The following is a 15,353-nucleotide window of genomic DNA, read 5'->3' as shown; positions in this document are numbered from 1 at the left end:
AAAGAAAAAAAAAATCACATAATTTTATCAAGTAGTTTTTTTTTTTACAGCGAAAAAATAATTTTTATGATACCTAGCAAAAGGTTCGATTTTTTTAGAAGAAAAGTTAGTATTAAAGATGGGGAGGAAGTGTCAGCGTGTTACATTGAGTTACCTCCCTGTGGCGTGTTAAAAAAATTCAAAGATGTCTACCTTCAATAAACTGTCATAAAAACGTTTTTTCGCTGTAAAAAAAAAAAAAAAAAAACACAAAATAAAAATCTACTCGATCAAATTAAGTAAAAAAAATTTTCAGAGGTCTTCAGTCCAGAATGGATACGTACAATAAAACCTTTTTTCAACATTTTCATTTATTTAATGGGTTGATTAGACTAAGAGTTCCAGTGGAACATTATAAAACCCGTTCCGGGATCTGTAGAAAAACTATCAAATATAAAAATGGTCTCCCTAGCAACATTACACATGAAAAGGAATGGTCTGATAAAGAACCAAAGGTAGAGCTTCTCTTGGATTTAAAAATTCCAACAAAGTACATCTAGAGAAGAAACTTTGTCATGTAGGAGGTGCCACTCTCCAACGGGGAAGATGAAATTTTTTTGTAGAAAACATAAAGATTAAATTAGAGTATCTGAGCAGGACGACTAATTTCACATATATCAAAAAGATCATCCCTCCTTCTAAATGACGTCATTCGTATACGTCACTAAGATAATCACCTGATCTTTTTACATGTCATGATTCTAAGTTGTCAACTAAATTGTTATAAGATTTTTAAGTTAACATTCCTAAATTAATGTAAATATTTATTCTAAATATTTTGATTTTTCGGTACTTCTTCAGTTTATCACCGAAAATGGAGATGCCATTTTATTTCGAGCACCTGCCGATTAGAATCAGAGGGAGAAATCAGTATTTAAAACTATGGCCTAAATAGGAAATAAATAACAAAGAAGTTAAACTAGATGTTAATTACTTCCAGAAAGAACTATGAAAAAAAGTAAATAAAGAAATTGAAAGGACATATGTCCGTAATTGTTTAATTGGAAATGTTTCAATTTAATTAATGAAAATGGAAAAGTTTTTCATGAAACGCATATATATATATTTTTTTATTAAAAACAAAAAATAAAAAAAGACATTATTTTTAAAAGCAGAAAATGAAAATGACATATTCATAAGTGTTTAAACTGGGCGAGCGCCATTTGAAAACGAAAACATTTATTGTATAAAAAATTTATCAAAATATAATTATAAACACATTTATTGAAAAGTTGGAGTAAGAAAATATAATTTTAATAAAACAATTTTGTAATTTTGTTTTGTTGTTATTTATTTCCTACTTATGCCATAGTTTAAAATACTGATTTCTCCCTCTGATTCTAATCGACAGGTGTTGGAAATAAAATGGCGTCTTCATTTTCGGCGATAAACTGTAGAAGTACCGATTTTTCTAAAACATATTTTAGCTGACAAAACGTTTTGGCTTGAATAATCATAATAATCATCGACTAGTACACTATTTGGCATTGCACGGCTAATATCTTACATCCGTAATAACTTACAGTTTCAAATAAACTAGAACAAACTTTCAGATAATTTATTTTAAAAATTTGAAACAATTTCTAAATTTTAATTCATCTGAAAATCAAATTTATCTTAAATTTAATTTATCTGAAAATCAAATTTATCTGAAAACAATTTCTATTTAATTTCAAATATTTATTATATTAATATTAAATTTTAATATTAAAATTATTAATTTCAAATTTAATTTATCTGAAAATCAAATTTATCTGAAAACGATTTCTAAATGTTAATTTATCTGAAAACTGTTTGCTGTTCTAATGTATTTCGAAATTTGAATTTATTACGAATACTGTCTATTTTGCAAAAGTACCGTGAATTTCTCTATTGTTTTCTCTTGGTGTGACTCGAACTCGCCCAAGATTGAAATCAGAAAAAGATTATAAAGTGCTAAAATGCAAAAAATGTATTTTAGTTATTTTTGTTTTTACTTTTGTAGAATTCCACTCAGAACAATTTAATAAGATCCCAAAGATCCCTAAATATCACTAACTTGCAATAATGACTGCCTTTCTATTATTATTATTATTATTATTATTATTATTGGCTCACCTGGAGCTTTCACATGAGTCAGCAAACGATTTGATTGGAGACATGTGGTGTTCTCTGGAAGCTGAATGACAAGAAGTCTCCCCAGACGTCCAGCTCTCTCCTCCTCCTCCTTCGATAGCATTTGCAAATAAATTTGCATTATTGCAACAGCCTCTTACCATTGATTTCTCGCTGGCAGTTGCCATTGGTTTATACTGGAATTTGAGTGGCACTAAGCCTCCCTAAGATCCCAGTTCTCTTCGCACTTGTCCAGCGGAGGTCTGGCCAGTGCTCCCTCCTTGGTCTTTCCATCCTCCTTGACCCTTCTCGGCTCTTTGTTATCATTTTTTTTAGGGGGGGCGGTGGTGAAACAATGGAGAGATGCATGATGGAGGGGGGTGTAGAACATGTAGATCTGCAGCTTTTATTTTATTCGTTACAAAAGTTTAAATTTTATAGAACAAAAATAAAAGTTCATAATAATTTATTTATTGCGGACTATTATTCTCATCTTTATTGGTTGTTGTTTTACAACGTTTCGCCCAACTATTCCTCTGGCCTTCGTCAGGTGGTAACCGCGACGGATAGGAACTCTGAATCTCCTAACTACATTCTCAGCAATTACTGCCATCCAAAGGCTTACTTTTTTTTTTTCGTCTTACGTAGTTTTATATGCCTTTTTAATTGATCAAAAAATAAAGTTTTCACAAGCAATTTGCAAAAACATAAGCACCAAACATACTTTTGTTTTTCGTTCGTTTTTTTGTAGGGGGGGGGGATTCCATTAACAGGGGCTTCTGCAGTTTAATTAACCGTTTTCCGGAAGTAACGCGCCGACATTTATCATTCCACAAAAATTCTGTTTATATTGGGGCGAGGGGCAGTGATATATATATATATATATATATATATATATATATATATATATATATAGTCATTCACATACAGTACTTTTTCGCTGTTTCACAGCTCATCAGTGCGGCTAGACAAGCAACTACCTCAAGCCAGGATCGAAAATCGATTGCCCAAATGACAGTCGGAGCTTCTAACCGTTGCACTATACGGGCAGTGAATTAACAATTTTTTGACATTGTCCAAAATACCTAAGCTCAATTTGTTTACACAAAGAGCATCGCTTCATACGCTAATGGTAATTTGTATATCACTTCCCGAATGCTCAACCTAAGATAGGGAGCATTATAGTCATCCACATACAGTACTGTTTCGCTGTTTCACAGCTCATCAGAGCGGCTAGACAAACAACTACCTCAAGCCATGATCGAAACTCAATCGCCCAAACGTCAGTCGAAGCTTCTAACCATTGCGCTATACGGCTGCTGCTATGCAGGCAGTGAGTTAACAATGTTTTGACATTGTCCAAAGTACCTAAGCTCAATTTGTTTACACAAAGAGCATCGTTTCATGCGCTAATGGTAATACTCTGTGTAATTATAATAATTTAGTAAATATTACAATTATTTGTTATAAGAATATGGTAAAATACTTTTCATTGAAATTTGATATTTAAGAACTCTCAGCTATTTCAGTAATCATATTCCGAATTTATCAAAAGAGAATGGCAAATTATCTTATTCTTATAACAAATAATTGTAATATTTACTAAATCATTATAATTACACAGAGTGTATGGGAAAATTGTTTTGGTATGTATTTATGCTCCAAAAGTTTGTCAGAAGCATGGCTTCTATATAGTATGTATTTTTAAAGCCATATTTTATTTATTTTCAAATTGAATGTCAAACTTGGCCTTTGGGTCAAGATCAAAGTGTAGTATCTGGGAGTTAAGTAGGACGTCCCCCAATATGAAAGGGTGAATGCGGTATTATGGTGAAAGAAGATAATAGCTGGGAGAAACTTTTGATTTTGTTTAGTTCTGGAGTGACAAGGATGACCAACGATCCCCACAATCCCCCCTTTTGAGTTGGCCATGTGCCTAAGTTTTTTGTTTATCGTTGATTTTTTACTGTATTTTTAATATGAATAAAAGATTTAATATCTCAAAGTCTAATATCTGTTCCGGCAGATACTGCAAGCAAAGACCAGATGTGGGGGCAACCCCACATGCCTGACCTTTAACCCGCTCCCATTTCCCACCTCTCGGGAGCTGGTCCCCTTTTTCCCTTCCCCCTCCCTTCACTCCTCACCTTAAAAATCGGCCTCGTGCCTTATTTGCTCAGTGGGGGGGGGCAAATAAATACCTCAAAGTGTAGTATCTGCTCTTTAGATGCTGCACTTCCATTTCTTGTTCTCTGTCGGTGGAGGATCAGTCCTTCACGACTGAGACAATTTTTTATTTCTGTACCTTTTCTCCACGTTAAAAAACGACCCTGGTGTCTAACTCTGTCCCGTGGGGAGGCATTGTAAATAGGTACTATGTAGTATATTTTTATTATGTGGTACATCTTTACTATGTATTGCATTTATACTATGTAGTGCATCTTTACTATGTAGTATATCTATACTATGTAATACATCTATACAATGTAGTACATTTGTAATATGTATTAGATTTATACTATATAGTACATCTATATGCAGTACATCTGCATTATGTCATACATCTAAGCTATGTAGTATATATGCACTACGTAGTATATCTAAACTACGTGGAGAGTATTTCACAAGATTATTTTGAATTTTGATTGACAATAACCTCTAATTAAAATTGACAGGCAATGGGAAGGTAAAATCAATGGATATGCATCATCTGTTTATGAAAGAATTAATTGATAAAGATGTCATTGTCAAGCAGATGTCATTATCAAGCAGATGTTATTATCTACCAGATGTCATTGTCAACCAAATGTCATTATCTACCAGATGCCATTATCTACAAGATGCCATTATCTACCAGATGCCATTGTCAACCAGATGTCATTGTAAACCAGATGTCATTATCTACCAGATGTCATTGTCAACCAGATGTCATTGTAAACCAGATGTCATTATCAACCAGATGTCATTATCAACCAGATATTATTGCCAACCGGATGTCATTGTAAACCAGATGTCATTATCTACCAGATGTCATTGTCAACCAGATGTCATTATCAACCAGATGTCATTATCTACCAGATATTATTGCCAACCGGATGTCATTGTTAACCAGATGTCATTATCTATTGGTTAACACATGGTAAATCAGACGGCAGACCTGTGTTGCCGCTTGAAAAAGTTGCTTGTACTAATGTTTGAAATCGATGTCAGTATCTACCAGATGTCAATAGAGATGAATTAAATGATATAACTTTTGCATTTGTTCAGTTTAGATACAATTTATGTATTTATTAATTTTTTTTTATTTGATTCATTTACAGCTTCCGAATTCTTATATTTATATGTCTTTTACATTAAAATTCATTTATAAAATTATCTGTAGTAATTTAATATACACGGAGCGATACAAAAGTAATGTTTTACATTTTTATTGCACTTAAATGGATCAGAGAGAATTGAAAATTGTATTGTTATAATGACTGTTTTGTGCATGACCTGACCATTTTATGTCACTGTTGCAAATATCGATGGAGTCTAAGAAAGCAACCGTTGCCATAGACGTGTCAGAAGCAGAGGTGCATCATTGAATTCCTACCAAAAGTGCTTTGATAATGGTTGTGTCTATGTAGAAAAATAAATTTTGGAGCACAAAAATGTCGCTTACTTAAATGGTGCCACTCCTGTTTTTGTAGTTCTTCGACTTTGTTTAGTTAAGAGGTTTTACTATGCAAACAACGTTACTTTGTTTACTAGGAGGTTTTACTATGCAAACAACGTTCGCTTATATAAAAAAATGTATCATTGCTTTTCTTATTTAAAATATAAACAATTTATTTAAAATATGAATGAATAATTGCGATTCAAATTGTGACTTGAAAGATGTTTATATTCGTACAGAGGAAATGTTTCTTGGCAGTGTATAATCATAAGACCTTGGTATTTTATTATCTTTTCCCTTACAGCTCTGTTTTACTCAGCATCTTTGGGGGCATTAACTTATACTGAGGTTGCTTCTTTCTCCTTGTTCCATATCACGATGTCAGGTTTTATGGCTCCATTTTATAAGTGGTAGCTGTAGGACTTGAATAGTCATGGTGGATGGTGTAGGACTTATTTTCAACTGTTCTTTCTGGTAAACATGTTTCCAGGATTTGCTGCAGCATTCGATATTCTACTTTTTACAGATTTTCCAGTGGAGAGATTTACTCTAATATATATATATATATATATATATATATATAGTGGAAATGGTAATTAATAAAAACTGAAGAAAGTGCTCAATACTGTTGTAGAGCAAGTATGCGTTTTATTTTTTATTACCGTATCTTTCAGTTAAGTTACATTATTGTTTCAGCTATCCGGCTGTTTTCTTGGCCGTCTGTAGCTTCCTCAGACTTTTACAGAAACCTGCAAAAGTCTGAGGAAGCTACAGATGGCAAAAAAAAACGGTCGGGTAGCTGAAACAATAATGTAACTTAACAGAAAGATATGGTAATAAAAAATAAAACGTATATATATATATATATATATCGTTTTTTATTTAAAATATAAATAATTTAATGTAAATATGAATAAATAATTATGACTCAATGATAGAGATCTTTTTAAGATTCCAGTTTCTTTTCATGTCATACATAAGACATTGGCATTTTGTTATCTTTTTCTTACGGCTCTGTTTTACCCAGCATCATTGGGGACACTAACTTTTACAAAGGTTGCCTCTTTCTCCTTCTTGTTCCACGTCACTTTGTCAGGTTTTATGGCTTCGTTTCGAGGTATGTAGCTATAGGAATTGAATAGTCATGATAGATAATATATGATCTGTTTCCCACTTTTCTTTCTGGTATATGTTCCCAAGATTTGCTGTTGCATTCGATATTCAACTTTTTATAGATTTTCCAGTAAAGATATTTACACACTTGAGTTGTTTGTTTTAAATTACTTTAGTTAGTTTTAAAAGATCAAGACTACTGTTTTTGCATCATTGAATTCCTATGAAAAGTGCTTTGATAATGATTGTGACTATGTAAAAAAAATAAATTCTGGAGCACAAAAAGGTCACTCGTTTATATGGTGCAACTCCTGTTTTTGTAGTTCTTTGACTTTTTTAGTTAAGCCATACGAGGCTTTACTATGTAAACAACGTGCGTATATATATATATATATATATAATATATATATATATATATATATATATATGTTTTATTTTTATTGCCGTATCTTTCTGTTAAGTTACATTATTGTTTCAGTTACCCGGCCGTTTTTTTTTTTTTGCCGTCTGTAGCTTCCTCAGACTTTTACAGAACCGTAAACTGTAAAAGTCTGAGGAAGCTACAAACGGCCAAAAAATCCGCCGGGTAGCTGAAACAATAATGTAACTTAACAGAAAGATATGGTAATAAAAAATAAAACGCATATTTGCTCTACAACAGTATTGAGCACTTTCTTCAGTTTTTATTAATTACCATTTCCCCTCTCTCTCTCTCTCTCTCTCTCTCTCTATATATATATATATATATATATATATATATATATATATATATATATATATGTATCATTGTTTTTTATTTATTTAAAATATAAATAAATAATTTATTTGAAATAAGAATAAATAATTATGATTTAAATTGTGACTTGAAAGATTTTCATATTTCTACAGAGGAATGTTTCCTGGCAGTGTATAATTTGTAGATTCTGGAATGTCTCATTCTATTTTAAAATATTAGTAAAAGTGTTCGATACAGTCAGAACTTTTAAAATATTAAATAAATAATTTGAATGATTCTGCAGGTGTGAAAATATATTACAATGTTGTGCTTTACAAAGATTAAAGATTTTGAGTGCGTAATGTCATGTTGGATAGTTAATCAAATCTTATCTCTTTTGTGTGTACTTGTTTTCTAAACTTACTTCATATATAAAGGACTATTGTCATATATGCCAGAAATAAGTGTTTTCAAGTGACATTTCAAGGTGAGAAAGACACACGAAAATACTTTTACTGTTTGTTTATATATATATATATATATATATATATATATATATATATATATATATATATATATACCTTTTTCATATTTCGGAGAAAAATGGTTATACGTTTTTTTTTTTAAATTTACTTCAGTTAGCTAAAAAAAAACAAGGGAGCTAACTTCTCTTGGAGGTAACACTTGAATGTATTGAATTGGATTTGTATCCAACGGATCTTTTAAGAATAGACGTTGTTCCCTTTAAAGTTGCTAACTGCATTTTGTTACAGCTTGGTTTTCGGGGATTATTTGCAAGTATTCATTAAGGTTTATTTTATAAGGCCAATTGCTCCTATAATATTAAGAGACCATGTCGTTTTTACATCATTCTTTAAGTCCTGATATTTTGTTATTTTTTCGCATTCAGCTCTATTATTGCCATAGTCATTTGAAACAGTAACATCCATAATGAGCGCAGTTCTTTACGGCTTGTTCCATATGAAAATATCTGGTTTGATGCCCTTGTCTTTTATGTTTTTGCCCATCTTTATCTTTATCGTAGAAAACTGTGACATTTCTGTTTGATGTTATTGGTAGTGGTTAATGTTCAAGGTGTTTGATAATCTGTCAAATTTCATCTCTGTGGAGATCTTCAAATGTAGGTATTTACATGCTTTGTTGTGGTGGACCATCTGCCAATAAGATTTGGCATCCAGACATTAGGAGGCTTCTATTTGTGAGTACGTCCTGATCTTGACTGGCTATAATGAGTCTTTTCTCATCAAATAGAAATCTCACACTTTTAATCTATTGGAGTAAAGCATCCCTGTCGATATACTAGTGGTTAAAATCCTCCAGGAACTTTCCTGCTCTTTTATGTTGTTATCATCCTTATTTTCTCGTGTCTATCTCGATTTGTGGGTATTTCTTTTTAATTCTTTTTTTACAAACTGGGTTACAAACTGGGTTACTACTTCATCATATACCCTGGCAGTATTTTCCAATACGACACCTCCAAAGTTTTCAGCAAACTTTGTGATTGAGTTTTATTGGGGTAGACATTCATAGTGGTCTCTCACCATTTTCATTGTCATATCTGTTGAGCTTTTCATATACTGCTCCATGCTTACTATTGTAGCTCAATATATATAGTTAATTTCAGTGAGGCCTGGACCCACTTCTTTTTGCGATCAATATGTCCTGTCATTACATTGGTTTCGGTATATTATTTTATGTAAGGATAGCAGTTTACTGGTGTGTCTAGCCTATTGATATTATATTGAGACCAGTCAATTAGACCCAAAACCATATCAAATGACAGTGATTGCAATCTGGTTTATAACAGTTATTTTGTTTTGCAGACTTAATTCAGTTTTAAGGCTTTTTCTGGCACACAGTATACAGACCGTCTGCCTATAAGATTAGCAATCCAGACATTAGATGGCTTCAGTGTGTATGTACATGTGCGTTTTTAAAGTAGATTTTTGCGAAAATGAGGATTTGCATATTTCACAGGTAAATGGTTTTTCTCCAGTGTGTATACGCATGTGTATTTTCAAATATAATTCAAGTGAAAATGAGGATTCACAAATCGTACAAGAAAATGGTTTCTTCCCACTATGCAAACGCAAGTGCGTTGTCAGAGTTGACTTCTGGGAGAAAGTAGCCCCGCATTTTTCACAGCAGAATGGTTTTTCTCCTGTGTGTACACGCATGTGTATCTTTAAATATGATTCATGAGAAAACCGAGACTCACATACTGTACAGGAAAATGGCTTCTCCCCGGTGTGAACACTCATGTGTCTTTTCAACGTAGATTTCTGAGAAAAGGAAGTACTGCATACATCGCAGCAAAATGGTTTTTCCCCAGTGTGTACACCCATGTGGACCTTCAGGCTTCCTTTCTGAGCAAAAGAAGATGTGCATATTTCACAGAAAAATGGTTTCTCTCCAGTGTGCTTACGCATGTGAACTTTAAAATTGCCTTGCAGGTGAAAAGAGGATCCGCATATTTCACAGCAGAAACGTTTCTCTCCAGTGTGTACGTTCATGTGATTTGTGAGAATCGTCTGCTGAGAGAATGACGCTCTACATATTTTACACCTGAATGGCTTATCCCCAGTATGTATGCGCATATGGTTTGTCAAATTCGATTTCCTTGCAAACGGTGTTGCGCAAATTTCACATGTATATGGTTTCTCCCCAGTATGAACACGCACATGACTCACCAAACTTGATTTTTGAGAAAACGAAAATCCGCATATTTCACATGTATATGGCTTCTCGCCAGTGTGTACACGCATATGCGTTGTTAAATTTGATTCCTGAGAAAAGTAAGTTTCGCATATTTCACACTTATATGGTTTCTCGCCAGTGTGTACACGCATGTGTTTTCGCAAACTTGCATTTTCAGCAAATGAAGATCCGCATACCTCACAAGGAAATGGTTTCTCCCCTGTGTGTATAAGTCTATGTCTCTCCAGGTTCGATTTCTGGTTAGAGGAAAATTCACAAAGTTTACAAGCATACGGTTTTGGTTCTGTAAGCCCAGACATTATATCTGAAAATACATAAAACGTTTACATGCCATTTTACTATTTATTATATAGTAACACAAAACTTTATTTTAAATACTTAATTCATATAAAATATACTTGTTTATTTCAGTGTCCAGCTAGTATACTATTTATACATAGTTCTATAAGTACATTAGTGTTTTGAGCGTTCAACTTCATTTTATCATTTATTTACTGAAATATGGTGTATACATATTCATACATGGAAAAATGTATTAATTTTATTTTATTTCGGACTATTAGTCTAATCTTTATTAGTTGTTGTATGTTTTTATTGGTTCACAACGTTTCGGCCAACTTCCTCTGGCGCAGTTGATAGAGACGTTGAATCTCTACGGTTCCAGATGAACATTGTCTGAAGATAGCGGTTTCAATCCTACCCAAAGCGTGCCAGAGGTAATTGGTCAAAAATGTGGTGAGACGACGACAACTACGGATGGCAGTGATGGCTGAGAATGCAGTTAGGAGATTCAAAGTTCCTATCCGTCGCGGTTACCACCTGACGAAGGCCAGAGGAAGTTGGCCGAAACGTTGTGAACCAATAAAAACAAACATACAACAACTAATAAAGATGAGACTAATAGTCCGAAATAAAATAAAATTAACATAAAAATGCTCATCTCAAATAAAAAAATTCCAATTAAGGAATAATATATATATATGGAAAAATGTAATTTTAAGCTTTATATATGGTTTGTATCGCTTGCATGTATACCATGTTTGTCCACTTGTTTTTTCTTTTATATCAGATATTTGTTATATATTTGTAGTATAGTAACATGTTTAATGTATAGACTGATTCTGAACACCACGAATATATATATATATATATATATATATATATATATATATATATATATATATTTTGTGTACAGAAAGTTGTTAGTTGAGACAGGTCATTGGTACCGTCGGTTTCAAGCCCGATAATAAGGCCCGTTTAAGGTATCCTTATCAAGTACGCTCTTAAAATTTGGATTTTCCTTTTAATTGAGCACTCTGCTGGAATTCTTTTTCTAAAAAAACTAATCATATTCGCCCCCCACCAGGAATTTACGGTAAATACCAATAGCCTAGTGGTTGAGCACTATCGGGAAAGAACACCACAAAACAGGAAGTAAAGAAAATATAAGTACGCTCTTAAAATTTGGATTTTCCTTTTAATTGAGCACTCTGCTGGAATTCTTTTTCCAAAAAAACTAATCATATATATATATATATATATATATATATATATATATTGCATTATTACATGTTTGATGTATCCACTGATTCTGAGCACCACTAATATATATATATATATATATATATATATATATATATATATATATATATATATATATTGCATTATAATATATTTGTTTCGTCAGGCATAACATAAAAACTTATACACAAAGAGTTATTTTACATGATTACTATTTATGTTTTTTTATCAAATGAATGAAAACCTTTCATTTAATCAATGGAGATAACATGCGCTTATTTCATCATCCATAACAATTCAAAATTTTATATTGCAAACAAATAAAACGAATACATGGCATATATATTATTTAATTCACTAAAACAACTAAGAAAATATGAGTATAATAGTACGCAATAAATAAAATTAATAATACTCATCTCAATAATGAATTCCAAGTGAATAATATATGCCATTCGGTATGGAGCCGACCATATTAAATAAACATGAATTTATAAGACTAAAAAATTCAACCTTGATCGCCCCTTCAGGGCCCGTGGCACAGTTGATAGACATTGTATCTCTACGGTTCCAGGTGAGAATCATCTGAAGATAGTAGTTTCAATCCTACCCAAAGCTGGCCAGAGGCGTACTTGGCCAAAAACGCTGTAAGATGACAACAACTATGGAAGGCAGTGGATGCAGTTAGGAGATTCAGAGCTCCTATCTCGTTGCAGTTACCACCTGACGATGGCCAGAAGAATAGTTGGCCGAAACGTGAAACAACTAAGAAAAGATGAAGATAATAGTCCGCAATAAATAAAATTATAAAAATAAATGAATGCATGGCAGTTTTATCATTAATTCATTTTTAATGTTCATATTCTATAAAATATACATTAACTTCTATAAAATATACGTTCATTTCTATAAAATATACGTTCATATCCTATAAAATATACGTTCATTTCTATAAAATATTTCGCTGTTCAATATACTTCACTATTTACAGAAATATCAAATAGTTTACACATTCTTTTGTTTATCAAGTAATTCATTTTTTATATTCATATTCTATAAAATATACGTTCATTTTTAATATTCATATTCTATAAAATATACGTTCATTTTTAATATTCATATTCTATAAAATATACGTTCATTTTTAATATTCATATTCTATAAAATATACGTTCATTTTTAATATTCATATTCTATAAAATACACGTTCATTTTTAATATTCATATTCTATAAAATACACGTTCATTTTTAATATTCATATTCTATAAAATACACGTTCATTTTTAATATTCATATTCTATAAAATACACGTTCATTTTTAATATTCATATTCTATAAAATATACGTTCATTTTTAATATTCATATTCTATAAAATATACGTTCATTTTTAATATTCATATTCTATAAAATATACGTTCATTTTTAATATTCATATTCTATAAAATATACGTTCATTTTTAATATTCATATTCTATAAAATATACGTTCATTTTTAATATTCATATTCTATAAAATACACGTTCATTTTTAATATTCATATTCTATAAAATACACGTTCATTTTTAATATTCATATTCTATAAAATACACGTTCATTTTTAATATTCATATTCTATAAAATATACGTTCATTTTTAATATTCATATTCTATAAAATATACGTTCATTTTTAATATTCATATTCTATAAAATATACGTTCATTTTTAATATTCATATTCTATAAAATATACGTTCATTTTTAATATTCATATTCTATAAAATATACGTTCATTTCTATAAAATATTTCGCTGTTAAATAATCTTCACTCAATATACTTCACTATTTACAGAAATATCAAATAGTTTACACAGTCTTTTGTTTATCAAATGCTAAAATGTAATTTTATTCATATATATGGCTAACATCTTTCAGGCTACATTATCTTTTCTCTCTTTTCCAGACGGTTAGACTCAAGGTTAAGTGAGCATTTTTCATGTAAATGTTTCTGTGGAACAGACTTGATTCGAATTTGACATACCAAGGTTTACAGTCTCTGTTGTTACCCACTTAACTCTGACCCTAGCACAGGATACGTAATGTTGCATTTTTTATAATCAACTTAAAAGAACTAGAAACATTACTGTTGCTGACTTGGAAATGTAACACATCTAATCCAATGTTTCCTTAGTCAAAACGCAAAAACAACCCAATTTTATTAATAATGGTATTGGTTCTGTTGTAACACAATAGTAAAAGAAAAGCAAATCGAGGTTGGTTTAACAAACGGAGATACAAAAGTAGGAATATGGGTATAACTGACTATCACTCAGCTAGGCAGTGGAGTACTGTCGCTCCTTTTCATCATTCCCTTATGCATAGAAAGGCTGTTCCATTTTTTATTTTCGACTTAAAAGAACTGGAAACATTACTTTTGCCTACTTGGCAATATAACGCATCTAATCCAATGTTTCCTTAGTCAAAACGCAGAAGACATGTAGCGAGCCTTTCGTTGCTCTATCATTATTTCCATGGCAAATCCTCGTCTGAGCTCTATTCTCTGGTCCCCACTCGCCAATCTTTTTCAAAAAACACCCGACTAGCTAAAACCCCCGTCAATAATTTTCCCTACTCATTATCTGTGCCTAAATCAAAACGTAGATTCCATGAACAAAGCTTCTTTCTTAGAACTGCACGCCTGTGGAACGCTGTTCCGCTTGCCTGTTTCCCTCCTGAATTCAACCTGGATGTCATCAAGTACAACACAAACAAATTCCTGATGAACCGCCCCCCTAAGTAATGAAACCTTACCAATTCTCCAATACTATTGCTACACTATCCCTTTGATTACTGTACACACAATAACCCTTATCCCCGAGTGGCCATTGGGCCTTGATAAGTGGTGAACTCCATGTAAAAAAAATACAACCCCATTTTATTAATAATGGTATTCTTGTTGGCTATTTGAAGCCAGATTTAATGTTGTTCAAAGAGCATTAAACAAAGATTTCTTTTATAACAAAATAGACATTCTCTTCTGTCTACTAATGCTGAATTATTTCTTTGTCTTTTTAATCATACTTTTATTAGAATAATGACCAAATGATAAGACGTGCTTATTGTTCCTCATTTTTTTCACGGGTTTCCTTTATGTCAAATGGTTGCTTTTATTTTTCGTGAAGTAAATGAAGACACTATTTATCATATCTTACTCCAATCTTATTTTATATTAGTTTAATCAGGTCGAAAACCAAATACATCAAAAGACTTATTTTACATGGTTAACCTTAAATTAATTGGAGCAAATTATTGGCGAGAAATAATGCACGTAATCTTCCCTAGATACTGGTTTGTTCGTTAATCAATTTATTTTATGAATTAATTACTTTGTCCTATATGAATTAATTACTTTGTCCCCAATAAATTAATTACTTTGTCCCCAATAAATTAATTACTTTGTCCTAGATAAATTAATTACTTTGCCCTAGATAAATTA

The 15,353-nt window shown here is 31.6% G+C and overlaps 2 protein-coding genes across 2 annotated transcripts in view; both read right to left on the bottom strand.

The window, feature by feature from the left end:
• LOC145269542 (uncharacterized) overlaps window positions 1-15,353 on the bottom strand; it is a 48,364-nt gene that overhangs the window by 22,172 nt on the left and 10,839 nt on the right. The window lies entirely within an intron of this gene.
• Window positions 9,058-15,353, bottom strand: part of LOC145269544 (uncharacterized) — a 90,382-nt gene continuing 84,086 nt past the window's right edge. Inside the window, exon 2 of the mRNA XM_080125303.1 lies at window positions 9,058-10,395. Within this exon, the coding sequence (XP_079981429.1) occupies window positions 9,539-10,395 (857 nt within the window). The 3' untranslated portion in view covers window positions 9,058-9,538. The remainder of the gene's footprint in view (window positions 10,396-15,353) is intronic.

This window comes from Euprymna scolopes, chromosome 45 (assembly GCF_053919585.1).
Source record: "Euprymna scolopes isolate OS-2025 chromosome 45, ASM5391958v1, whole genome shotgun sequence".
In the NCBI taxonomy this organism is placed as follows: Eukaryota; Metazoa; Mollusca; class Cephalopoda; order Sepiida; family Sepiolidae; genus Euprymna; species Euprymna scolopes.
The sequence above is the reverse complement of the archived record's forward strand: the minus strand, read 5'-3'. Positions and strand labels throughout refer to the sequence as shown.